This window comes from Mobula birostris, chromosome 1 (assembly GCF_030028105.1).
Source record: "Mobula birostris isolate sMobBir1 chromosome 1, sMobBir1.hap1, whole genome shotgun sequence".
NCBI lineage: Eukaryota > Metazoa > Chordata > Chondrichthyes > Myliobatiformes > Myliobatidae > Mobula > Mobula birostris.
In genome coordinates this window covers 18414725-18441767 of record NC_092370.1, presented here as the reverse complement: position 1 = coordinate 18441767, position 27043 = coordinate 18414725, and the positions used below count along the sequence as shown (strand labels likewise).

The 27043-nt window shown below is 41.7% G+C and overlaps 1 protein-coding gene across 1 annotated transcript in view; it reads right to left on the bottom strand.

The window, feature by feature from the left end:
* csmd3b (CUB and Sushi multiple domains 3b) overlaps positions 1-27043 on the bottom strand; it is a 2134893-nt gene that overhangs the window by 1200966 nt on the left and 906884 nt on the right. The window contains exon 5 of the mRNA XM_072277417.1: positions 1248-1455. Coding sequence (XP_072133518.1) covers positions 1248-1455 — 208 coding nt within the window. The remainder of the gene's footprint in view (positions 1-1247; positions 1456-27043) is intronic.

The window sequence follows — 27043 nt, the reverse complement described above, 5'->3', positions numbered from 1 at the left end:
ATGCCAAACTAGTCAAAGAGTGTAGAGGCAAGACTAGGAGTGATCCAACACTGACTGGCAAAACAAAACTGTTACGGAAACAGCAATGAAGAATCCTATACAGACAGAGACGGAGGATTTTCCTCACTGCCCTAAACACCAGGAGTGTAATGGGCAGTAGGTAAGTACAAGTAAAGAATTAAATTAAACTAGAATTTGGTGTCTGACTGTGTAGCAATATCGAGGGGAAACAGTTATGAGAATATACCGGGGAAGACATTGAAGTGTGCACACTCACGGCAACCAACAGGAGAATGACAAGGAAATGTTTGTGTGTGAGTGCATGCACCTTTGGAAGGAGTGCATTTACCAAGTGCAGCTGTTATAATATGGATCCCAGTTTGGTCTCTACATCCACTTGAGGACCCACCAATAGACAATTCCTTAGAAAAAGATCACAGTCGACTCAAGCAATCACACTATTGCTAATCAGAAATAACAGTAAATACACAAATCAAGTGTGCATGAAGAAGGATGTGAGAGATGAACAAATTTTTATGGAAGAGCAAAAGCAGTTTCACAGTATTTGGAACTTAGTGGAGACGATATATTTTGTCCGATCTAAAGCAACTATTAAAATAAGAGCATTACTCCTGATATCTGAAGAATTTTACTGAAATTGCCGGACTCAAAAAGCAATCACTCCTTAGAGAGAAATATGGATTGGGTTTGAGTCTGTTGCATTACAACATTAAAAAGTTCTGCTTTGGTTATGCACTCAGATTACTGGATGCATCATACACTATTGGTAAAATACACAAGTTGATAATTATTGATGAACCATAGCAGTATATAATAGGAATAGTTGTTATTCATCAGTATTAAAGAGGTGTTACTAAAGACATATATTCTGACAATAATTATGCTGATGTTCATCAGTTAATTAGATATCAACAAAATATCATAGGGAGCCAATTAAAACCCGATCCAAATGATAAAGCTGTAATTGAACATTTCAATTGGTGTGAATAGATTTATTTTTACTAATTAACTACTGTTTTTATAGACTAATGATCATTTACTTTGTTTTAAGGATGATCTAATACAAACAGATTTATCCTTCGAGTCATAGAAAATCAGGTGAACTTAAAAAAATGTTGAACTCAGTCATTCTTTTCAAAATGGATGTGTTCAAATGTGTTGAGATGGCAATCAGAATTGTGTCTTGCATTCAAATGGCATTTATTTTGGAAATGATATTGACTTACCATATTGATGGGGGCTCTGACCCTTCAATTTCCAAGTAATCATACTTCTCTTCAAGTTGAAAATCCGTAAAAATGAGCGAGATGGTATCCCCAAGCTCGGCAGCAATTGTCCATGTACAGTCTGCATTATTGTAATACTCGCCAGGGAAGTTTGGACTCGAAATGATACCGCTGGATCCTTGCAGAGTTCCCCCACAGCCATCTTCAGCTGGGTAGAGAAAGAAAATAAGTTATTGGCTTGAGCTCTGACATTGAACTACAAAAATACAATTATATAATGCAAATAATACATTGAAGTCCATTAAAGGTGCTCAGAGCAGCATAACAATTAATATAAGAAATAAAGCCCTTCCAAGTTACTCCATCATTCGATAAGATTGCAGCTGATCAGAGAGTGGAGGCAAGATTAAAGCTGGAGGAGGGGAGAAAAAACTGGATCAAAACACACAAACTGCTGGAGGAATTCAGTTAGCACTTATTTCGGGAAATGAATCAATATTGCAAAAAGAGAAAAGTAATGAAATAGTGTGATAGACTGTTCATAGACCATTCTGAAATCTGATGGCGGAGGAGAAGAAGCTGTTGCTAAAACACTGAGTGTGCACCTTTAGGCTTCTGTGCCTCTTCCCAGATGGTGACAATAAGAAGCGACCATGTCCTGGATGTGAATGAAGGCACAGGCAGACTGTGACATCACATGACTGTGATGATCGTACGCTCTAGTATCAATTGTTTGGCGACAATGAAGTACATATTGGAAATCTAATAGAAAAACAGTCAATGCTGAAAGCTGCATCTCAGGAAGAGGAAGAGTTTCCCTGGTTGGAAAGAGATCTAATATTGGGTCCAAGACTTAGCACGTCAAGTTCAAAACTTTTCATTATAACCGTTCTGATGAAGAATCTTAAAACATTCGCTCTTTCCACAAGATGCAGCTTGACTTGCTGAGTGTCTCCCCCCCACCCCTGCCTCATTTAGTTTTTCTTTCCTGTCTGACTTTGTGCAAAAACATGGCCAACAAAATGACTTCTGGCCCACGACATTGTAAACTCTGGGAACCTTTGGAACTCATGTCAACAGCAGAAAGCAGCAAAGAATTGCCAAATCACAGAAGCAGCTGAAAAATAAAGCAGCCACTATCTGATATGTGCTCGATGATCTTGGTAAATCTCTCTTTATTTCTCAAAGTCCTTCCTGTTAGTGGAAGTACTTTTGGTCATTCACTTTTGAAGGGGAAAATCTCCAAAGGATCTAATTGTTATCACATGCTGAATGTGAACTGTATATCAGATCAATTGCAAGAATATAGCAAGCATGCATGTGGCTGGGCGATCACGTGGTGAATCGATTGGGCCTCCTATGCATGGGAGGCACTCACTTACAGCGCAGGCTTGCGAGTCCACTTGCTTTTTACTCAATGGGCACAGTTCTTAACTCCCACACTGTAAATAGTCCACAGCATGCATGGCTAATATGATTCAGTAAGAACATTTAATCGTGTTGCTCCATTTTTGTCCTTGCTCCACGCAACCTGCCTATGCTCTGGACTTCTGGAAGGAGTTAACGTTGCATGCCCTGTTACCCTCGTCACCATTCTACCTGTACCTTAACTAGACACCATCCTTAACATGCAAATATTCAGATCCATATTTATTTTTCACATGTGCATCAAAACATACAGTGAAACGCATCATTTGCATTAACAATCAGCACACCCAAGGATGTGCTGGGGATGGGTAGCAAATGTTGTCATACTTTCCAGTGCCAATATAGCATACTGACAATGTTCAACACAACACACATTCAGTAGACAAATTATTAGGTACCTCCTGTATCTAATAAAGTGGCCACTCAGTGTATGTTTGTATTTGTCTGTTGGTGTAACCCATTCACCTCAAGATTTGACATGTTGTGCATTCAGAGATGTTCCTCTGCACACCACTTTTGTAACACATGGTTATTTGAGTTACTCTCACCTTCCTGTCAGCTTGAACTATTCTGGCTATTCTCCTCTGACCTCTTTGCTTAACAAGGCGTTTTCACCCTCAGGACTGCTGCTCACTGGATTTTTTTTTTAATTTACATACCACCCACTGCAAACTCTAAAGACCATTGTGTGAGGAAAATCCAGGAGGTCATCAGTTTCTGAGATACTCAAACCACCCTGTCAGGCACCAACAATCATTCCACAATCACACTTCTTCCCAATACTGATGTTTTGTCTCAACAGCAATTGTATTTTTTGACCATGTCTGCAAGCTTTTGTGCATTGCGTGGCTGCTACATGATTGGTTGATTAGATATTTGCATCAACGAGCAGGTGTACCAAATAAAGTGACCACTATGTGTAGCAACCTCAACATCAGAATAAAACAACAGTAAATCAAACCCTTTTCTCACTCTCCTACCCTTCTCATGTACACACAGGCCACCAACCCCAGGATAGGCCACATCAGGTCCTCCAGTCCTTTGCCCCAGACTCCCAGAACTGCAAACATTTGGCTCCCAACCTCCTTTCTCTGGCCCAAACTCCCAGACATAGAGGCATTGGGCCTCAAATCTCCAGTCTCTAATATTTAACACTACCAGTCAAAACATTGCATAATTCTGAATTGAATAACCTTGTTTTATTGCCATTACATAGTTTTGATAATTAATGTCAATTAACAATGTCTTTAATTAGCAGCTGAAATTTAATTGTTTCATGCATTGCATCTCACTTAGTAGAAAGAGCTGAAGATCCATTCATCAGCAATAAAATAGAATGCATTTATAAATCTAATTACAAGACAGAGGCCGCAATTGCAATTTGTAATCATGCAAGAGGAAATGCAGTGTGCAATACTGGCTTATTTTGTGGTAGTTGTGATTTTTTCTCCCCCACCGAACCGCAATCTGACCTTCAGTAGAAAGGATGATCTTCTATTACTGCCAAGATATTGATAGAACTGCAAAAATAATGAACTATAAACAAAGTTCTGTGTCCCAAGAGCAGACAATAATAGATCTTCATTATTTAATCGCTAAATGGTTCACTACCTCAGAATATAAAATATGGGTGTTCTTCTGGGTCAATGCCTCAGTTCCCATTAGGAGGTGCTTCTGTTATAAATCATAGCAGAACGGATTCTGTAATAGAACTTGCATATGCTTTGATTTTTTTAAAGTGATTTCAAAGACCCCATGCTATGCTGGATCATTCTTAAATGCATGTGGGTGTGTGTACATTAGCAACTGTACATCACTTACTTGAATAGTGCAAAAATAAAAATATAAAAGTAGCAAGGTAGTGTTCACAGGTTCAATGTCCAGTCAGAAATCGGATGGCGGGGGGAAGAAGTTGCTCCCAAATCACTGAGTGTGTGCCTTCAGGCTTCTGTACCTCCTTCCCAATGTTAGCAATGAGAACAGGGTATGACCCGGGTGATGGTGGTCCTTAACAATGGATGCACCTTTTTGAGGCATCACTCCTTGAAGATGATCTGGATACTACAAAGGCTATGATGGAGCTGACTAAGTTAGCATCACACTGTACTCCTGCTTTACGGTAAAGTGATAATGTCACTTGGTATGGCATGCTTATTCTTCCAGCTTAAAATTGTGCTGTCTCCCAAATAAATCATCAGGTTTGATGGGGGGCATTACTGTGACTACTGCTTCCTCTTTGATTTATAGCAATGAAACAGCTTGTGTTCCATATCGTACTGCCCTGGCTTGTATATTGATTGAATGTATTGTAGTCAGCTAGGACGCAACATCCATAGTCGACCCCAACCAACTTATCTCATTATAATGATGGCTTAGATTTAAGCATTCAGGTAATATTTCAAACTTTGCTGATAACATGAAACTTAGAGATGCAGTTGGCAGTAATGCAGATGAAAGATCAAAGGGAACATACTTATCCTGACAGAATGTGCAGACGACTGGCAGATAAAATTTAACAGACCTAGTTACAAGGTAATACATTTTGGTAGAAAGAAAGAAAGAGTAGAATTTGTGGTGCATCTCTAAAACGAGTGCAGAAACAGACAGTGTAAGGTGAATGCATAAAACTTCAAAGGTGACAGTACTTATTAAGGGAGCTGTCATTAAAGCATTTTGGATTGTTTGGGTTCGTGGAGTTCAAAATGAGTATGTTAAAATAGTGGTTAAGTTATATTTGAAGCACTGCATCTAAAATGGTCACTTTCTGAAAATATGAACAAGAAGGCTGCCAGCGACCAATGCGGCCAACAGCGACATCCTGCAGACAGCTTACGAAACTGCTTCTACTTTGTGTTTTAAGTGGTTCTCGACAGCAACTTCTTCGAGCTCATCTGTGGAAACAGCTTAATTTCTACCTTTAATATCTCTCTTTTCCCTTTTCAAGGTGGACAGGGTTCTGTTGATGACCCTGACCTAGAGCTACACTCAAACTTCAGTTTTTGCCGCAATGGGACCGGATCCCGGGATTCACCGACAAGCCATTTTTCGATATCCCAAGGACGCCGCCCAGAAGATGAGCGTGCCACCAGGTTTCTGAGGGTTTGCAGCCCTGGGGACGAGCCAACTCTAGAACTGTGCTGCCAACCGAAGCATTATGGGAACATTGGGAACAGCAGATCAGCTGGGGGCGGGGTTGGGGGGGCTCTGCACTCAGATCAGGCGCTCTCTCTCTCGTCCTTGGTGGTTGAGTGCTTGTTGCCTATTTTTGAGTTAGAGAACTCAGGGGTGGGGGGAGAGGAATAGCGATGCCACGGAATTTAACACAGTAAATCAGGAGTTGTTCTGTCTTGTTGGTCTCCCCTCTCGCCGTGTGACACCTTTCTGTCCCTTTATTAGGGAGGGAGGGAGAGAGGAAGAGAGAGGGAGGAGGGGAGAGAGTAAGAGAAAGGGGGAGAGGGAGGGAGAGAGGGAGGGGGAGGGGGAGGGGGAGGAGAGAGGGAGGGGGAGAGGGAGGGGGAGAGGGAGGGGGAGAGACTGCTGTATGTTGAATTGTCGGGTGAACGATTAGATTTTCTTTTACTCCAGATCATGGTCTTTCTTGGGGGCTTTGCTATTGCTTGCTTGGTGGGTGGAGAGTGCATTTCCTTGCTGATGTAAGTGTGGGAAGAGGAGGGTCATTGCTGTACTGCTGCTTGTGCGTGGGAGGGGGAGTAGAAACCATAGAAAAACTACAGCACAGAAACAGGCCTTTTGGCCCTTCTTGGCTGTGCCGAACCATTTTCTGCCTAGTCCCACTGACCTGCACACGGACCATATCCCTCCATACACCTCCCATCCATGTATCTGTCCAATTTATTCTTAAATGTTAAAAAAGAACCCGCATTTACCACCTCGTCTCGCAGCTCATTCCATACTCACTCTCTGTGTGAAGAAGCCCCCGCTAATGTTCCCTTTAAACTTTACCCCCCTCACCTTTAACCCATGTCCTCTGGTTTTTTTTCTCCCCTTGCCTCAATGGAAAAAGCCTGCTTGCATTCACTCTATCTATACTCATCATAATTTTATATACCTCTATCAAATCTCCCCTCATTCTTCTACGCTCCAGGGAATAAAGTCCCAACCTATTCAACCTTTCTCTGTAACAGAGTTTCTCAAGTCCCGGCAACATCCTTGTAATATCCATTTCAAACTTCCTCAACCATCTGAGGTGAAAGAGGCGCTGTTGTGCCTTTCTCGCCACACAACTGGTACGTACAGACCACGTGAGGTCCTCGGTGATGTGGATGCCGAGGAACTTGAAGCTGTTTACCCTCTCAACCCCAGATCCATTGATGTCAATAGGGGTTAGCCCATCTCCACTCCTCCTGTAATCCACAACCAGCTCCTTTGTTTTTGCGACATTGAAGGAAAGGTTTTCTTGACACCACTGTATTTCCTTGACTTCTTCCCTGTAAGCCACCTTGTTATTATTTGAGATAAGGCCAATCAATGTAGTGTCGTCGGCATATTCAATTAGTGGATTGGAGCAGTGGGTGGCGATACAGTCATGGGTATACAGAACATAAAGGAGGGGACTCAGTACACAGTCCTGAGGAGCTCCTGTATTGAGAGTCAGCGGGTTGAATGTAAGGGAGCCACTCTTTCAACCTGCTGGCAATCTGAAGGTACATTAGTGGGTACATTTGGATAGGTACATGGAGAAAAGGAAGATGGAGGGATTATAGATATGGTGTAGGTAGGAGGGATTAGTGTTTGGATGTTTTTGATTTGTTTTTAGCTGGTTCGGCACAATGCTGTGGGATGAATGACCTGTTCCTGTGCTGTACTCTTCTATATTCTGTGTCTGTGTTCTAAGTGGAATCACCACCTTCAAGTATTTAAGATAATCAGGGCTTTCAAAAAGAATTTAGGTTCTTGATTAGCCAGGGCATCAAAGGGTATGGGGTGAAGGCAGGAGTGTGGAGATGACTGGAAGAATTGGATCAGCTCATGGTTGAATAGGGGAGCAGACTCAATGGGCCAAATGGCCTACTTCTGCTCCTATATCTTATGATCTAGTTGGAAGAATCAATGGCACTTAGAGTCATAGAACACTGTAACACAGAAAAGGGGCCTCCATCCCATCTAGTCCATGTCGAACTACTAATCTGCCTAATTCCACAGACCTGCACCTGGACCATAGCGCTCCACACCACCCCTATCCAAATTTCTCTCAAATTGAACCTGCATGTACTACTTCCACTGGCAGCTAGTTCAAAACTCTCACTGCCCTCTGAATAAATATGTTCTCATTCTCGTCCGCTTTAAACATTCTACCTTTCACCCTTAACCCATGCCTTCTCCTTCTAGTCTCACCTGACCTCAGTGGAAAAAGCTTGCTTCTTCTCCTCTGCTATCAAATTTCTAAACAGTCCATGAACTCATGAACACTACCTCACTATTCGACTTCTGCACTATTTAAGTTTTGGACTCTAACTGATAGTATTTTTTTTGTCTTGCATTGTACTGCTGCCACAAACATAACAAATTTCACAAAGTATGTCTGATAATAAACCCGGGTCTGATACAGCCTCATTTATCTTTCGCACATCTCTGGCATTTAATTTGTCAGGTTAAATTTCGGGAACGGAATACCTTCTGTTAAACCAGTAGTGCTGAGCTCAAGAACATGGAAAGAAGACAGATGCCCACACTTTATAATTCTGAGCTTGCATGCATTGATGTGGCAGTATGGACTGCACTTTTGTACATGCTGGATTAGCCAGTGCATTTGCACTGAATCATAGACTAGGTAACAATGTGAACCCATCCAACTGAACATCACAGTGAACACGAGTCAACAACAAGGAAACAGCACCATAACTTACAGATTTTGGATATGCAGCTAGTTCATACAAATTGCAAGCAAAGTTATCCGAAATAATTTCTTCTCTCAATGCTTTTGCCTATTTGGTCAACCACCTACATAAAAGAATAATTCTGTATAAAACATACACCGTTATACCTTTTAATCAATAATAAATATAACATAATAATAAATAATACTAGAAATAATTGAACATTCCTTCCAAATTACTTCTGTACTCCTTCTATGCCACAAGACCATAAGATATAGGCGCATTTAAAAGGCCATTTGGCCCATTGAGTCTGCTCTATTTCATTATGGCCGATTCATTTTCCCTCTCATTCCCATCTCCTGCCTTCTCCCTATATCCTTTCATGCCCTGACTGATCAAGAGTTTATCAACTTCAGCCTTAAATTTACCCAATGACCTGTCCTCCATTGCCACCTGTGGCAAAAATTCCACCGACTTACCACTCTATGGCTAAAGAAATCCCTCTTCAACTCCGTTCCAAGTGGACGTCCCTCTATTCTGAGGTTGTGTCCCCTGGTGTGAGACTCCCCCACCATAGGAACCATCCTCTCCAAATCTACTCTATCGAGACCTTTCAACATTCAAAAGGTTTCAATGAGGTGTCACCCCTCAGTCTTCTAAATAGCAGTGAATACAGGCCCAGAGCCATCAAACACTCTTCATACGACAAGCCATTCAAACCTGCAATCATTCTTGTGAACCTCCTTTAAACCCTCTCCCACTTCAGCACAACTTTTTACTCCATCATTTTGCCCATTCCAATTGAAGGCACTTAAAAATTAAAGAGTTTACAAACATGAGAAAATCTGTAGGTACTGGAAATCCAAGGCTAAACAAACAAAATGCTGGGGGATATCAGCAGGTCAGGCAGCATCTAGAGAAAATAATAAACAGTCGACGCTTCGGGCCAAGACTCTTCATTAGGACTGGAAAAAAAGATGAGAAGTCAGAATAAGAAGGTGAGGGAGGGTGGAAGCAGTACAAAATGGTAGGTGATATGGGAAACCGGGGGGGGGGGGGTTGAAGGAAAGAGCTGGAAAGTTAATTGGTGAAAGAGATAATGTGCTGAAAGAGGGGGAAATCTGATAGTAGAGGGTAGAAGGCCATGGAAGAAAAGGAAGGAGGAAGAGTGCCAGAGAGGGTTGATAGGCAGGTAAAATAAAAGGTGAGGAAGGGGGTCAAGGGAAGGGCAATTACTGGAAATTCATGAAATCAATGTTCATGCTATCAGGTTGGAGGCTACCCAGACAGAATATAAGGTGCTGCTCCTCCGACCTGAATGTGGCCTCATTGCAGCAGTAGAGGAGGCTATGGACTGTCATGTCAGAATAGGAATGGGAAGTAGAATTGAAATGGGTTGCTACCGGGAGATTCCACTTTCTCTGCTGGACGGAGCGTAGGTGCTCGAGGAAGCGCCTACCACTTTGGAATTCTTCCTCCCCTCCCCCTACCTTATTATACTGACTTCTCGTCATTTTTCCATTATAGAGAGTAGCTTTGTTTGTCACATATACATCGAAAGATTCAGCAAAATGTAGCGTGACCAACACAGTCTGAGGATGTGCTGGGGTTCAGATCACAAGTGTTGCTGTACTTCTGACCTCAACAGAGTACACCCACAATTTACTAAACCTGATCTGTTCACTTTGTAATGTCCGAGCACCCAGCCGAAACCCACGTGGTCATTGGGAGAACGTACAAAACTCCTTACAGACAGCCACGGGAATTGAACCCTGCTCTTCTGATCGTTGGCATTGTTAAGCGTAATGTTAACTGTTATGTTAATGCGCCACCCATGTGTGTTTATCATCGTTTTCCCTCAACCTCTGAGTAAAATTATTGGTTCACAATAATTCGATGGATGGAGTTCAACTTGGAAAAGTGTGAAGTGATTCACATTGGATGGTCAATTTTGAAGGAAGAATACAGAACTTCTGGTAAGATGGCAGTGCGTGCAAACACAGCGGCCTCTCAGTCTCAGAGCAAACCAAAGGTGCTTTTTACTTTGTAAAGTTATTTCTTTCTGATCTAGAGACAATTCTACTCTGAGAACTTTGGATACTGCAGGCCTACTCCATCAGTGAGCTGCTTGCTGATTGAAGTAGCTGGACTGCTGTCAGTGGCAGAGCCAGCCGACGTGTCAGAGGAGCCCATTGGGATATCAGAAGCACTCATCGGGATATCAGAAGAGCTTGCCAGTGCGTCAGAGAAGCTGGCTTGGGTTCAGAGGAGCTGACGTGGCTGCAGTCCGCGTTGCTGCCCGCTACTCGGAAGCATCGAAGTTGGTGCAGTACAACTGTGGGAGATTGTTTCGGACATTTCACTTACGATTGCAAGACTCTGTTGGACAGTGATAGCATAAGTTGCCGCAGGTCTGTTACCCTTGTCTGGTGAAGGGACAGTTGACATGGGAGCTACATAGCTTCAGTTGTAGTGAGAACGAAGCCTCAAACCTTGGGCTTGCCTGCTGCTGCAGATCAGGTGAGAGATGTGGAAGTGCTACGACATGGTTGAGCTCAGCTGGGGCCTGGGCTCGCCCGTCCGTGCTACCCTCCCATGTTCAAGCGGTGGAATAGCAGGCTGGATTACGTGCATCTGTACACAACTGGGAGACTACCATCAATTGCTGAACATTGTCGCTCAGGATCTGAGACTATATACTGTATATGATTTTTTTGAGTGAATATGCTTCTTCGCTCGATATTTTGAATGACGTTATTCGTTATTTTTGGAAGTTTGCTAGCTATTTTGAAAGTCTTGCCTTTGGCCCCAGAGGATCATAGTTTTGTTCAGCTGTATCTATGTATGGTTTGAAAGATAATTAAACTTGATATGATTTGATTTGATTTGATTTTGATTAATAGCGGGCATCTTCGTAGTGTGGAAGAACAGAGGGATATTGGAGACCACATCATAATTTTAATGTGATTGGAGGAAACTGTAGGGGGATGTCAGAGGCAAGTCATTTTTGACACAGTGTGGGGGGTGTCAATGGTGGAAGTAGAGGCAAATACATTAGGGACATTTAACAAACTCTTAGATCTGCACATGGATGATGAAAAATGGTAGGAGGGAAGGGTTAGATTGATCTTTGAACAGGTTAAAAGGTACGCACAAGATCGTGAGCTGAAAGGCCTTTATTATCAAAGAACCTATAAACAACCCTGAGATTCATTTTCTTGCAGGCATATTAAATAAATTCAATAATCATAACATAATCAATGAAAAATTGAAGCAACGTGGCTATTCAACCAGAGTGCAAAAGAAAAAAAAAACAACTGTGTTAAAACAAAAAGAAAGAAATAATAATAGTAATGAGTAAATATCAAGAACATGGGATAGAGAGTTCTTAAAAGTGAGCCCATAGGTTGCAGGGACAGTTCAGTGATGGAGCAAGTGAAGTTGAGAGAAGTTATCCCCTTTGGTTCAGGAGCCTGATGGCTGAGGGGTAGTAACTGTTCCTGAACCAGGTGCTGTGAGTTCTGAGTTTCCTGTACCTTCTTCCTTTTGGCAGCAGCAAGAAGAGATCACAGCCTGGGTGGTGGGGCTGCTGACGATGGATGTTGCTCTTCTGCAGCAGTGTTTAATGTAGGTATGTTGAATAGTGGGAAGGGATTTGCCAGTGATGGACTGGGCTATATCCACTACTTTTTGGAGGATTTTCCATCAAGGGCATTGGTGTTTCCATACCAGGATGTGTGATTCAGCCAGTCAACATACTCTCCACCACATATCTAGAGACGTTAACTAAAGTTTCAGATGTCATGCCAAGTTTGTACAAACTTTTAAGGAAGTAGAGGTACTGCTGTGCTTTCTTTGTAATTGCGCTTATGATCCCGGCAGAGGACAGGTCCTCTGAAATGATAACATCAAGGAATTTAAAGTTGCTGATCCTTTCCACGTCTGATTTCCCACCATGTGTACTGGCTCATGGACCCCTGATTTCCTACTGAAGTCAATAATCAGTTCCTTGTTTCTTGTTCTAATATATAATAGTCATAAAGATACCAGCTTACTCACAAGCAGTTAAAACCTTCAGCTATTGTCAGCAATATCCTTCTCCTACAAACGGCGCACAACAACAGCCTTTGTAGTTGGGAGAATACAGAAAGCACCGACTTTTTGTGAACCTCAAGTAATTTTAAATTGTTCACATCAGGAAGCAATTAGAAAGTGAAATCTTGATCCATTAGGAGCAACTATACATTTAATGACATACTAAGTCATAATTACTGTTGAACAATCTTCCCAGTCTTTAAAAACTCATTTCTCACCTTCGAGTTTCATTTCCTTGGAAAATCAGTGAGCCATGGGTGACCTACTTCACAAAATGTAACGTTTTGTTTAATAATGCATATTTTGATGTACTCGTTGCACCCTTAATCCACTTAATTCCCTATTTTTGTCTTCTCCTGTGCACAGTAATTTAATTGTTGTTTGTATCTCTGTTGTACTTCCCTTTCTGCTGACTGGGTTGTCAGCCTGTCTGCAGTCTGCCCTGCTCACAGGTTCTCCAAAACTTGAGCAGGCAGAATATTGAAAGCAATGCATTAGACAGAAAGACAACACTTGTAACAGTGTGTGAAGCCAGGAAAAGTTTGTGTGCCTCCTTTTCAGCTAGGTAAAACATGCTAGTCCTATACCAGAGATGGCTAAATTCCAATGTTGTTTCTTTTTTCATGTACTTAAGCAAGATTAGCTTTATTTGTCACATGTACGTCAAGACACATGGTGAAATACATCCTTTTACATTCATGACCAACACAGTCCAAGGATTGCGCTGTGGGAAACCTGCAAGTCTCACCACACTTCTGGCATCAAAATAGCACAGAAGGTGAGAATTGTTAAGTAGGCCACTGGAAAATGAGGATGGTGAGGTAGTAATGGGGCAAAGAAATGGCAGATGAACTTAATAAGTACTTTACTTCAGCCTTTAATGTGGAAGACACTAGTTGTATGCCAGAGGTCCATGAGTGTCAGGAAGCAGGGGTGAGTGTCATTGCTATTACAAGGGAAAAATTGCTAGGCACACTGAAAGGGCTTAAGGTGGATAAGTCACCTGGATCAGATGGACTACATCCTACAGTCCGGACAGAGGATACTGAAGGGGTATTGGATGTATTGGTCATGATCTTTCAAGAATCACTTGATTCTGGCATGATCTCGGAGGACTGGAAAATTGCAAATGTCACTCCATTCTTAAGAAGGAACAAAGGCAAAAGAGAGGAAACTATAGGTCAGTTTGCCAAATCTCAATGGTTGGGAAAGTGTTGGAGTCTATTATTAAGGATGAGTTTTCTGGCTACTTGGAGACTAATGATAAAATAAGTCAAAGTCAGCATGGTTCCTTTGAAGGGAAGTCTTGCCTGACAAATCTGTTAGAATTCTTCGAGGAAGAATTACAAGGGGACCAATATCCTTGCAGGGAGGTTTGTTAGTGCTGTGTTTGGGGAGGGTTTAAACTAGATTTGCAGGAGAATGAGAACCAGAGTGCCAGAGCAGATAGTGGAGTGGGGGTGAAAATAAATGATGTCAAAAGTTCATGCAAAGTCACAAATAGAAAGGTTGCGGCTGGTGGTAATAATCTACTGAGGTGTGTCTATTTCAATGCAAGGAGTATTGTGGGGAAGGCTGATGAGCTGAGGGCATGGATTGACACATGGAATTACGACATTATAGCCATTAGTGAAACTTGGCTACAGGAGGGGCAGGAGAGGCAGGACTGGCAGCTTCATGTTCCAGGGTTCCGATGTTTCAGACATGATAGAGGCAGAGGAATGAAGGGTGGTGGGGGGCGGGGGGGAATAGCATTACCAGTGAGGAAAAATGTTACAGCATTGCTCAGGCAGGACAGATTAGAGGACTTGTTTACCAAGGCCATATGGGTAGAGCTGAGAAACAGGAAGGGTATGACCACATTGATGGGGTTGTATTATAGACCACCCAATAGTCAGTGAGAATTGGAGGAGCAAATCTGCAGAGAGATAGCAGACAACTGCAGGAAACAAAGTTGTGATAGTAGGGAATTTTAATTTTCCACATATTGATTGGGATTCCCATACTGTTAAAGGCCTAGACGGGTTAGAGTTTGTAAAATGTGTTCAGGAAAGTTTTCAAAATCAATATATAGAGGTACCAACTAGAGAGGATGCAATATTAGATCTCCTATTAGGAAACAAGTTAGGACAGGTGATGGAAGTATGTGTAGGGGAGCACTTTGGTTCCAGTGATCATAACACCATTAGTTTCAACTTGATCATGGATAAAGATAGATTGGGTTGAGCTTCTAAACTGGAAAAAGGTCAATTTTGAAGAAATTGGAAAGGACCTAAAAAGCATGGATTGAGACAGGTTGTTCTCTGGCAAGGATGTGATTGGTAAGTGGAAAGCCTTCAAAGGAGAAATTTTGAGAGTGCAGAGTTTGTATGTTCCTGTCAGGATTAAAGGCAAAGTGATAAGAATAAGGAACCTTGGTTCTCAAGGGATATTGGAACTCTGATAAAGAGGAAGAGAGAGAGATGTATGACATGCATAGGAAACAGGGAGCAAATAAGGTGCTTGAGGAGTATAAAAAATGCAAAAAATACTTAAGAAAGAAATCAGGAGGGCTAAAAGAAGACATGAGATTGCTTTGTCAATCAAGGTGAAGGATAATCCAAAGAGCTTCTACAGGTATATCAAGAGCAAAAGGATAGTAAGGGATAAAATTGGTCCTCTTGAAGATCAGAGTGGTTGGCTATGTATGGAACCAAAAGAAATGGGAGAGATCTTAAATGGTTTTTTTGCATCTGTATTTACTAAGGAAACTGGCATGGAGTCAATGGAAATAAGGCAAACAAGTAGTGAGGTCATGGAACCTATACAGATTGAGGAGGAGGAGGTGCTTGCTATCTTGAGGCAAATCAGAGTAGATAAATCCTCAGGACCTGATAGGGTTTTCCCTCGGACCTTGAAGGAGACTAGTGTTGAAATTGCAGGGGCCCTAGCAGATATATTTAAAATGTCAGTATCTGCAGGTGAGATGCTGGAGGATTGGAGGATAGCTCATGTTGTTCTCTTGTTTAAAAAAAAGGCTTTAAAAGTAATCCAGGAAATTATAGGACGGTAAGTTTGATGTCGGTAGTAAGTAAATTATTGGAAGGAGTACTAAGAGATTGGATCTACAAGTATTTGGATAGACAGGGACTTATTAGGGAGAGTCAACATGGCTTTGTGCATGGTAGGTCATGTTTAACAAATCTTTGAGAGTTTTTCCAGGAGGTTACCAGGAAAGTGGATGAAGGGAAGGCAGTGGATGTTGTCTACACGGACTTCAGTAAGGCCTTTGACAAGGTCCCACATGGGAGGTTAGTTAGGAAGATTCAGTCACTTGGTATACATGGAGAGGTAGTAAATTGGATTAGACATTGGCTCAATGGAAGAAGCCAGAGTGGTAGTAGAGAATTGCTTCTCTGAGTGGAGGCCTGTGACTAGTGGTGTGCCACAGGGATCAGTGCTGGGTCCATTGTTATTTGTCATCTATATCAATGATCTGGATGATAATGTGGTAAATTGGATCAGCAAATTTGCTGATGATACAAAGATTGGAGGAGTAGTGGACAGTGAGGAGGGTTTTCAAAGCTTGCAAAGGGATTTGGACCAGCTGGAAAAATGGGTTGAAAAACAGCAGATGGAGTTTAATACAGACAAGTGTGAGGTTGTGGTAAACCATATATATATCTGTTGTAACTGGGTTACCTGCCTGGACATGCCCCTCTGCTGACTACTCCCGTGGCTCCTCCCACAGACCCCTGAATAAAGGCAATTGTGCCACTGCTCCCCCTTTCATTCCAGGGCAGATACTCAGTAGGGACAAGACCCATTTTACTGTTAATAAAAGCCTTTCAGTATTTACTCTACTTCCAATCTTTTGGAGTAATTGATAGTGCATCAGAGGTGTTGCACTTTGGAAGGACAAACCAACGTAGAACGTACAGGGTTAATGGCAAGGCACTGAGGAGTGCAGTAGAACAGAGGGATCTGGGAATACAGATACAAAATTCCCTAAGAGTGGTGTCACAGGTAGATAGGGTTGTAAAGAGAGCTTTTGGTACATTGGCTTTTATAAATCAAAGTATTGAGTATAAAAGTTGTAATGTTATGGTACAGTTGTATAAGGCATTGGTGAGGCTGAACTTGGAGTATCGTGTGCAGTTTTGGTCACCAAATTACAGGAAGGGTATTAATAAGGTTGAAAGAGTGCAGACAACGTTTACAAGGATGTTGCTGGAACTTGAGAAACTGAGTTACAGAGAAGGATTGAATAGGTTAGGACTTTATTCCCTGGAGCGTAGAAGAATGAGGGGAGATTTGATAGAGGTATATAAGATTATGATGGGTATAGATAGAGTGAATGCAAGCAGGCTTTGTCCACTGAGGCTAAGGGAGAAAAAAAAGAGGTCATGGGTTAAGGGTGAAGGGGGAAAAGTTTAAAGGGAACATTGGGGGGGGCTTCTTCACACAGAGAGTGGTGGGAGTGTGGAATGAGCTGCCAGATGAAGTGGTAAATGCTGGTTCGCTTTTAACATTTAAGAAAAACTTGGACAGGTACATGGATGAGAGGTATATGGAGGGATATGGTCCAGGTGTAGGTCAGTGAGACCAGGCAGAAAAATGGTTTGGCACAGCCAAGAAGGGCTAAAAGGCCTGTTTATGTGCTGTAATGTTCTACGGTTCTATGGTTCTAAGTAACAAGTAGGGTGGACAAAGGAGAAGCAGTAGATGCCATTTACTTAGATTTTCAGAAGTCATTTGATAGGGTGCCTCACATGAGGCTGCTTAACAAGATAAAATCCTATGGTGATATAGGCATGGATCGAGGAATGGCTAACAGGCAGGAGGCAGTGAGTGGGAATAAAGGGGGCCTTTTCTTTTTGGCTTCCAGTGACTACTGACTCCTGAGGAACACTATTGGGACTGCTACTTTTCACATTGTCAATGACTTAGATAGTGGAATTGATGGCTTTGTGGCAAATTTTGCAGATAATATGAAGATTGGTGGAAGGGTTGGTTGTGCTGAGGAAGCAATGCAATTGCAGTAGAACTTAGACAAATTTGAAGAATGGGGAAGAATGGGGAAGAAAGTGAAGATGGAATGCAGTGTTGAGAAATGTATGATAATGCATTTTGATAAAAGGAACATGAGTGCAAACTATTATCTAAATGAGGAGAAATTTCAGAGGTGAAAAGGGACTTAGGAATCCTCGTGCAAGACTCCCAGAAGATTAATTCACAGGTTCAGTTTGTGGTAAAGAAGTCAAATGCAATGTTGGCATTTATTTCAAGGGGAAAAGAATATAAAAACAAGGAGAAAATGCTGAAGCTTTATAAGACACTAGTCGGGCCGCACTTGGAGTATTGTCAACAGTTTGGGCCTGTTATCTCAGAAAGGATGTATTGTCATTGGAGAGAGTCTAGAGGAGTCTCACAAGGGTGATTCCAGAAATGAAGGGGTTAACACATGAGTAACGTTTGGCAGCTTTGGGCCTGTACTCACTGGAATGTAGAAGAATACGTAGGGATCTCATTGAAACCTACCAAAAGTTGAAAGGACTAGATAGGGTGGATGTCGAGCAGATGTTTCCTCTGGTGGGGGTATCCAGAACTAGAGGGCACAGTCTCAAAACTGAGGGATGATCTTTTAGAACAGAGGTAAGGAGCAATTTTTTTTTTTTAGCCAAAGAGTGCTGAATCTGTGGAAAGCTCTGCCACAGATTGTGGAGGCCAAATTCGTGGGTATAGTCAAAGCAAAAGTTGATAGATTCTTGATTGGCTGGGGCAACAAGGGATATGGTCAGAGGGCAAGTGTATGGGGTTGAATGGGATCTGGGTTCAGCCATGATGAAACGATGGAGTGGACTTGATGGGCTGAATGGCCTAATTCTGCTCCTATGTCTTATGGTCTTATAGCACGCACACAACTCACTACCCTTATCCAAAATGTAAATCTTTGTAATATAGGAGGAAACTGAAGCACCTGGAGGAAATCCACATGATTACAGGGAGACAGTGCAAATTCCTTACAAACAGCAGTGGGGACTGACAGCCACTCGGTGATCACTTACGCTGTGAAGTGATTGTTAACTGCCAAGCTACTGTGTTACCTGTGAACACTTAATAATGAGGTTATAGTCAATTTTATTGCTCAGATATGACACAAATCAAGATTGAAAGCAAGACCTAATAATATAAAATCGAGCAATGACCTGCCTCTTCAAATAAGATTAAGGTTAGATTAGCTACGTTTGTCACATGTACAGGGGATGATTGATAAGTTCGTGGACTAAGGTAGAAGGAATCAATTTTAGAAAACCTAGCACATTTATTTTTCAACATAGTCCCCTCCTACATGTACACACTTAGTCCAGTGGTCGTGGAACATACGGATCCCTTCTTTGTAGAAGTGGTCCACAGCAGGGGTGATTGATAAGTTTGTGGCCTAATGCAGAAGGACATAAGTTATTAACTTCAAACTTTCTGCATTATCACTCAAAGAGTTGAAGGGCACGTGCACGTAATGAGAGCGTCTTGGACCTCCAGGTGGTCCACAGCGTGAGTGATTGATAAGTTTGTGGCCTTAGGTAGAAGGAGATGGTCTATACAGCTCTTGTTACATGCAATTCGACATGCAGTGAAAATGCAGAAAGTTTGAAGTTAATAACTCGTCTCCTGTCTTAGGCCACAAACTCGTCAATCACCCCTGCTGTGGACCACTTTCTGGAGGTCCAAGATGCTGACTTCTACAAAGGAGGGATCTTGTATGCTGTACGACTGCTGGACTAAGTGTGCAAATGTAGGAAAAATAAATGTGCTAGGTTTTCTAAAATTGACTCCTTCTACCTTAAGCCATGAACTTATCAATCACCCCTCGTATGTCAAAATGACCATAGACCATAAGACCATAAGATATAGGAACCAAATTAGGCCATTTCACCAATCAAGTCTGCTCTGCCATTCAATCATGGCTGAACTCTTTTTCCCTCCTCAGCCCCACTCACCTCATTTCTTCTCATAACCTTTGATGCCATGGCCAATCAAGAACCTATCAATCTTCATCTTAAATACACCCAATGACCTAGCCTCCACAGCTGCCTGTGATAACCAGTTAGATAGATTTTTACATAGTAAGGGAATTAAGAGTTTTGGGTAAAAAGCAGCTAGATGGAGCTAAGTTTACAGACAGATCAGCCATGTTCTTATTGAGTGGCGGGGCAGGCTCGATGGGCTGGATGGCCTACTCCTGCTCCTTCTTCTTATGTTCTTATGTATATAACAAATTCCACGCATTTACCACTCTCTGGCCAAAGAAATTTCTCCGCATCTCTGTTTTAAATGAACGCTCCTCTATCCTGAGGCTGTGTCCTTTTGTCCTAGACTTCCCCACCATGGGAAGCATCTTTTCCAAACCTACTCAGTCTGGGCCTTTCAACATTTGAAATGTTTCAATAAGATTCCCCCTCATCCTTCTAAGTTCTAGTGAGCATAGACCTAGAGCTATCAAACATTCCTTGTATGATAAACCTTTCATTTCCAGAATTATCCTTATGAACCTTCTCTGTACCCTCTCCAATGCCAGCACATCTTTTCTTGATGAGGAGCCCAAATCTGTTCACAATACTCAAGGTGAGGCCTCATCCATGCCTTATAAAGCCTCAGCATCACACCTCTGCTCTTATATTCTAGACCTCTTGAAATCAATGCTAACATTGCATTTGCCTACCTCACCACTGATTCTACCTGCATGTTAACCTTTAGGTTGTTTTGCCAAGGGCTCCCAAGACCCTATACTTCTCAGATTTTGGATTTTCTTTCTGAAAATGTTCGGTGAAATGCACCATTGGTGTCAAATCAAATCAGTGAGGATTGTACTGTGCAGACTGTACATGTTTCCGCCCTTCTAGTGCCAACGTAACATGCTCACAACTTACTAACTCCAAAGCATGCATTTTAGGAAAGTGGGAGGAAACTGGAGCACCTGGAGGAAATCCACATGGTCCCAGCAAGAACATATCAGCTCCTTTCAGACAACAGCAGGAAATGAACTCCGGTTGATGCTCGCCGGAACTGTAAAATGATGCGCTTACTGCTACACTTACATTATTTAATGAAGTTACAGTCGGCTTGACAGTTCAAATACAGCACTAATTAACATTGAAAGAAAGACTTAATAAAAGAGAATCCAGCAGTGGCAAATTCCGATATTCAGTGTTTTTTGCCTTCAACTAAAAAGCAAAGCAGCGTAATTACCTTACTCCTCAATGAGTAGCGAGTAAAATTTAGCATTAGTTCACAGCTGGTAGATTAGGTTGCACAGCAGTCTAACCTAACAGTGTCTGTCATTGAAAATAAAGGAAATCTGGTCTATGATTCTGCAGTTCAATAATCCAGAAAAAATATAAAGTTATTAATCATGTTATTTTTTAAGTGTGACCAATAAAAATCTAGAAGGGGGAATTTTTGATCTATGTAGAACAGTGTTTCTTAACCTCGGGTCCGTAGATAGATTCCAGGGTGTCCGTGAACTTGGATGGGAAAAAATTTACATCTTTATTTTCACTGACCTCAAACTGAAATGTAACATTTCCTTAGGCAACAAACTTACAAACCTAGTATTAGCAGTACCTGTGACTTTATCACCAATAGAAATCACAGATATTTTCATCCCACATCACAGTTGTTATAAATATCTTGAAATATCATTTACGCCTTTTTCATCACTACTTGTTACTAAAAGCGTTAATAAAGAAACACATTATTATATCACAGATTTGCTTTTTATAATATTTTTATAACCATATGTCAAAAGAATTGGTTTCATTTGCAATTCTAAGCATTTTATTTTCTACATTTAGATACATAATTCTGGAAAGGAGTCCGAAGGCTTCACCAGACTGCCAAAGGGCTCCATGGCATAAAAAGACTTCCTGATGGACAATTTAATTTAACTTAATTTTAAAACTGGAGCTGAGTTTTAATTTTTTATTTAAAGCCAAGATTATTTAAGATCAGCCAGCATGATGTAGTCCTCAAACCAGATGCGTTACTGTGAGCAAAGTACCAATATTTATGTAACTTTCAGAGTTTTATATTACTAATAGAAAAATGAATAATTCTTTATTTTATTGAACATAAAAGCATCAAAGCATGAATCAGCTATCAGTTTGCATTTTCAAAATTTAAACAAGGTATATACGAAAGCTAAACACTAAAATAGATGTCAGGGTGGGGATACATCTCTATCAAAGGAGGACTAAGGCTCTCCTTCCCTCTGCTAACCTACAGGTTACCCTTGGGCAAGGTGTAGCATCTGCTTAGTCCCCCAATCAGGGACATGTGAAACTATCGGAGTATGTGGTGGATGGTCATATGAGCGGCTGGTGTGTATCACAAGTCCTGTTTATGCAACCACTGATGCTTGGTAGACAATCTCTGAAGAGTATTGATAATGGCTGGGGTCATCCGTCTTGTAAAGACATTGCTCAGAAGAAGGCAATGGCAAACCACTTCTGAAGAAAAATCTGCCAAGAAAAATCATGGTCATGTAAAGACCATGATCCCCAATGTCACATGACATGGCACATAATGATGATGATGATTATACACGAAAGAATTATAAAAACCTGTCTTACAGAAATAAGATTATTCAAACTATCAAGTCAGCCAAAAGATGACAAAAGGTGATCAGTTTAGGTACTCCCACACCTGGGTCTCTGACTATCTCCATAAATAAGCACAAGTGCTCTTACAGAAGATATATTTTTTTAAACATGACAAGAGATTCTATATTTACGATCCTTCAAACTCTGAATATCCTCAACTCCCTTCCAATTGTTCTACCAACTAACTTAAATTAATGGCTTTTAGTTAGTTACCTCTCTGCTAATGGAATAGCTCTTCCTCCAATCCAAGCTTCATAATTTTATACATTTCAATTAAAGCATATATCAGTCTTATTTGACCAAGAAAATCAGACCCACACACCTCTGCTTAAAACTAAAATTCTACTCAAATCTCTATCAACAAGGAAATGCTATCAACATTTTCTAGTTGTGGCAGAACAAGTGTTGTATGTAAGACCATAAGACATAGGATCCCAATTAGACTTCCAGCCCATTGAGTCTGTTCTGCCATTCCATCCTGGCTGATTTATTCAATCTTTAACCCCATTCTCCTACCTGTCCAGGTAAACTTTGACACACTTTCTAATTAGAAAACCTATCACCCTCAGCTTTAAATACACCCAATGACTTGACCTCAACAGCCATTTGCAGCAATGAATTCCACAGTTTTATCCACACTCCCGCTAACAAAATCCCTCATCTCTGCTCTAAAGGGATATCTTTCTATTCTGAGGCTGTGCCCTCTTTTCATAGATTCCCCCTCTGAAGGATATATCCTCTCATGACCCATGCTAACCATCTTTTCAAACAGTCCTGTTCCATTTAGAGATCTGTGGACTTGCACAGCAGTTATTTGCCTTCTGAAATATAGTTATACATTCGGTGTCTTCTAGTTCTCCTGCATTATAGCAGTTGCCAAAGAGGTAAAAAAAACAATGGTTAGAGAATCCTCTATTTCCTCCCTTATATAAGCTGCTGATTTATCCATTACATTTCTAAGTGAGTCAAAATGTACTTGGTTACAAACTTATAATACACAATCATTCTTGGCCTCTGGACACACACATTTCTTATTCTTACACCTAGTTTTATCACTGTCATGACATAGTATCAAATCTGTTAATCATTTTTACTGGAACAAACAGGAGGCAGTGAACATTGATGTTGCTATCCACAGCTAAGATTTATTGTGCTTGGACCAATTTAGCATGAGAATTGGATTTTCTTCAGTGTTCAAAGTGATAATGTTTTAGAGGCATATTATAGACCAACTATTTTTGCAAAGTCCTTTGCTGTTGTCGTCGCGTGGCCATCAACTCATGGCGACCCTATGGCTCATGTAGTTGTCTATAGGGTTTACATGGCAAGATATGGAAGTAGATTGGCAGGCTTTTTTTTCCCTCACGGATACTGTTGCTGGTGAGGTTGGGACCAAACCAGATTCGAACGCAGGACTATCCACCTCAAGGTCCAGTGTTGATGTCACTATACCACAGGCCAGGAACCAACGTCCTTTACCCCAGGAAGTTAAAATTAGAATTATAAACACAAGAGAGTCTGTAGATGCTGGAAATCCAAATACACACGAAATGATGGATGAATTCAGGTCGTCAGGCAACCTCTATGGAAATGACTAAACAGTCGATGTTTTGGGCCGAGAGCCTTCATCAGGACTGCAAAGGAAGGGCAAAGATGCCAGAATAAGAAAGTGAGGGGAGGGGAAGTAGGGCAAGCTGGAAGATGATAGGTGAAGCCAGATGGATGAGGGAGGTGGGATGAAGTAAAAAGCTGGGAGGCGATAAGTGGAAAAGGCAAAGGGTTGGAGAGGAAGGAATCTGATAGGAGAGGAAAGGGGAACTTGGGAGAATAGAATGGAGGAGGAGCACCAGGAAGAGGTGATAGGAGGTGAGGAGGAAGTAAGAGGCAGAATTAGGAAACTGTAGGAGAGGGAAGGAGAAGGAAAATAATTACCAAAAGTTGGAGAAATCAATGTTCATCCCATCAAGTTGGAGGCTTCCGAGTCAGAATATGAAATGTTTTTCCTCCAACCTGAGAGTGGAATCGCCTCATTATGGCAGAAAAAAAGGTCATGGACTGACATGTCAGAACAGGAATGAGGATCAGATTTAGAATGTTTGGTCATCAAAATATTCCACTTTTTGCAGATAGGGTTGATAGTGGTCTCCAATCTTCATCAGATCTCACCAATGTAGAGAACGCTGCATTAGGAGCACCAGATACAGTGGATAACCCCAATAGGTTTACAGGTGAACTGTTGCCTCACCTGGAAGGGCTGTTTGGGACCCATAACACCATAAGACCATCAAACATACGAGCAGAATTAGGCCATTCAGCCCCATCAAGTCCACTCTGCCATTTCATCATGGGTGATCCCAGATCCCATTCAACCCCATACACCTACCTTCTCACCATATCCCTGGATGCCCTGAACAATCAACTTCCACTTTAAATCTATCAACTTCTGCTTTAAATACACCCACAGACGTAGCCTTCACCACAGTGGCAGAGTATTCCACAGATTCCCCACTATTTAGCTAAAAAATTCCTCCTTACACCTGTTCTAAAAGGTCGTCCTTCAATTTTGAGGCTGTACCCTCTAGTACTGGACACCCCAACCACAGGCAACATCCTTTCCACATCCATCTTCTCCAGTCCTTTCAACAGTCGGTAGGTTTCAATGGGATCCCCATACATTCTTCTAAGTTCCAGTGAGTACAGGTCCGAAGCTGCTTGACGCTTCTCATATGTTAACCCCTTCATTCTTGGAATCAGCCCCGTGAACCTCCTTTGGACTCTTTCCAATGACAATACATTCTTTCCGAAATAAGAGGCCAAAACTGTTGACAATTCTCCAAGTGTGGCCTGATTAGTGTCTTATAAAGCTTTAGCATTATCTCTGAGTTTTTATATGCTATTCCCCTTGAAATAAGTGCCAAGATTGCATTTGCCTACTTTACCATAGACTCAACCTGTGAATTAATCATACAAAACCATAAAGTGCAACATGTCACTAAATTTTCTGCGTTCCCATTTGTACTTCTTCCTTGCAAATACTGGTGCTGTCAGTGACGACTATGGTGAAAAGTTTTACCAAAACACTGTAGTCATGGAGAAATGGTATCAGGGCAACTAGAATTCATCAGTGCTGGCAGATCATTATTCGACACTTAAGTTACTGCCCGTGCCTGGTGACGGTGAGTATAGGAATAGAGTGAGGTGGAGGATAAATGCGTGGCTGAGGGTTTGGAGTAGAGGCCAGAAATTCAGCTTCTGGATCATTGGGACCTCTTTTGAGGCAGGCATAACCTGTACAAAAAGGATGGGTTGCACTTGAATCCGAGGGGGATCAATATCCTTGCAGGGAGGTTTGCTAAGGCTATTGGGGAGAGTTTAAACTAGAAAAGCTGGGGGTGGGAACTGAACTGAAGAGATTGAGGAAGGGGCGATTGGTTCACATATAGAGAAAGCTTGGAGACAGTGCAAGAGGGAGGATAGGTAGGTGATAGAGAAGGGATGCACTCAGACCGATGGTTTGAGATGTGTCTATTTTAACGCAAGAAGCATCATGAACAAAGCAGATGAGCTTAGAGCGTAGATCAGTACTTGGAGCTATGATGTTGTGGCCATTACAGAGACTTGGATGGCTCAGTGGCACGAATGGTTACTGAGAGTGCAAGGCTATAAATGTTTCAGAAAGGACAGAGAGGGAGGCTAAAGAGGTGGGGGCGTGACACTGCTGAACAGAGTTAGTGTCACAGCTGCAGAAAAGGAGGAAGTCATGGAGGCATTCTCTATGTGGGTGGAAGTTAGAAAAAAGAAAGGGGTCAATAACTCTACTGGGTGTCTTTTATAGACCACCCAATAGTAACAGGGACACCGAGGAGCAGATAGGGAGACAGATTCTAGAAAGGTGTGATAATAGCAGGGCTGTCGTGGTATGAGATTTTAATTTCCCAAATATTGATTGGCATCTCCCTAGAGCAAGGGGTTTAGATGGGGTGGAGTTTGTTAGGTATGTTCAGGAAGGTTTCCTGACACAATATGTAGATAAGCCTACAAGAGGAGAGGTTGTTTAGGAGAGCCAGAAGGGGTCATGAGAAGGCCTTGGTGAGCAGGATTAAGAAAAACCTCAAGGCATTCTACAAGTATGTGAAGAGCAAGAGGACAAGACGTGAGAGAATAGGAACAATCAAGTATGACAGTGGAAAAGTGTGGATGAAACTGGAAGAGATGAATACGTTGCTTTAGTATTCACTATGGAAAAGGATCTTGGTGATTGTAGAGATGACTTACAGAGGATTGAAAAAGTTGAGCATATAGACATTAAGAAAGAGGATGTGTTGGAGCTTTTGGAAAGCATCTAGTCTGATAAGTCACTGGGACTGGATGAGATGTACCCCAGGCTACTGTGGAAGGTAAGGGAGCAGATTGCTGAGCCTCTGGCAATGATCTTTGCATCAACAATGGGGATATGGGAGGTTCCAGAGGATTGAAGGGTTACAGATGTTGTTCTCTTATTCAAGAAAGGCAGTTGAGATAGCCCAGGAAATTATAGACCAGTGAGTCTTACTTCAGTAGTTGGTAAGCTGATGGAAAAGATCTTGAAAGGCAGGATTTATGAACATTTGGAGGAGCATAATATGATTAGGACTAGTCAGCCTGGCTTTGTCAAAGGCAGATTGTGCCTTACGAGCCTGACTGAATTTTTTGAGGACGTGACTAACCACATTGTCGAAGTAGAAATGATGTAGAACATGTTGAAGCAGTAGATGTAGTGTATATGGATTTCAGCAAGGCATTTGATAAGGTACCC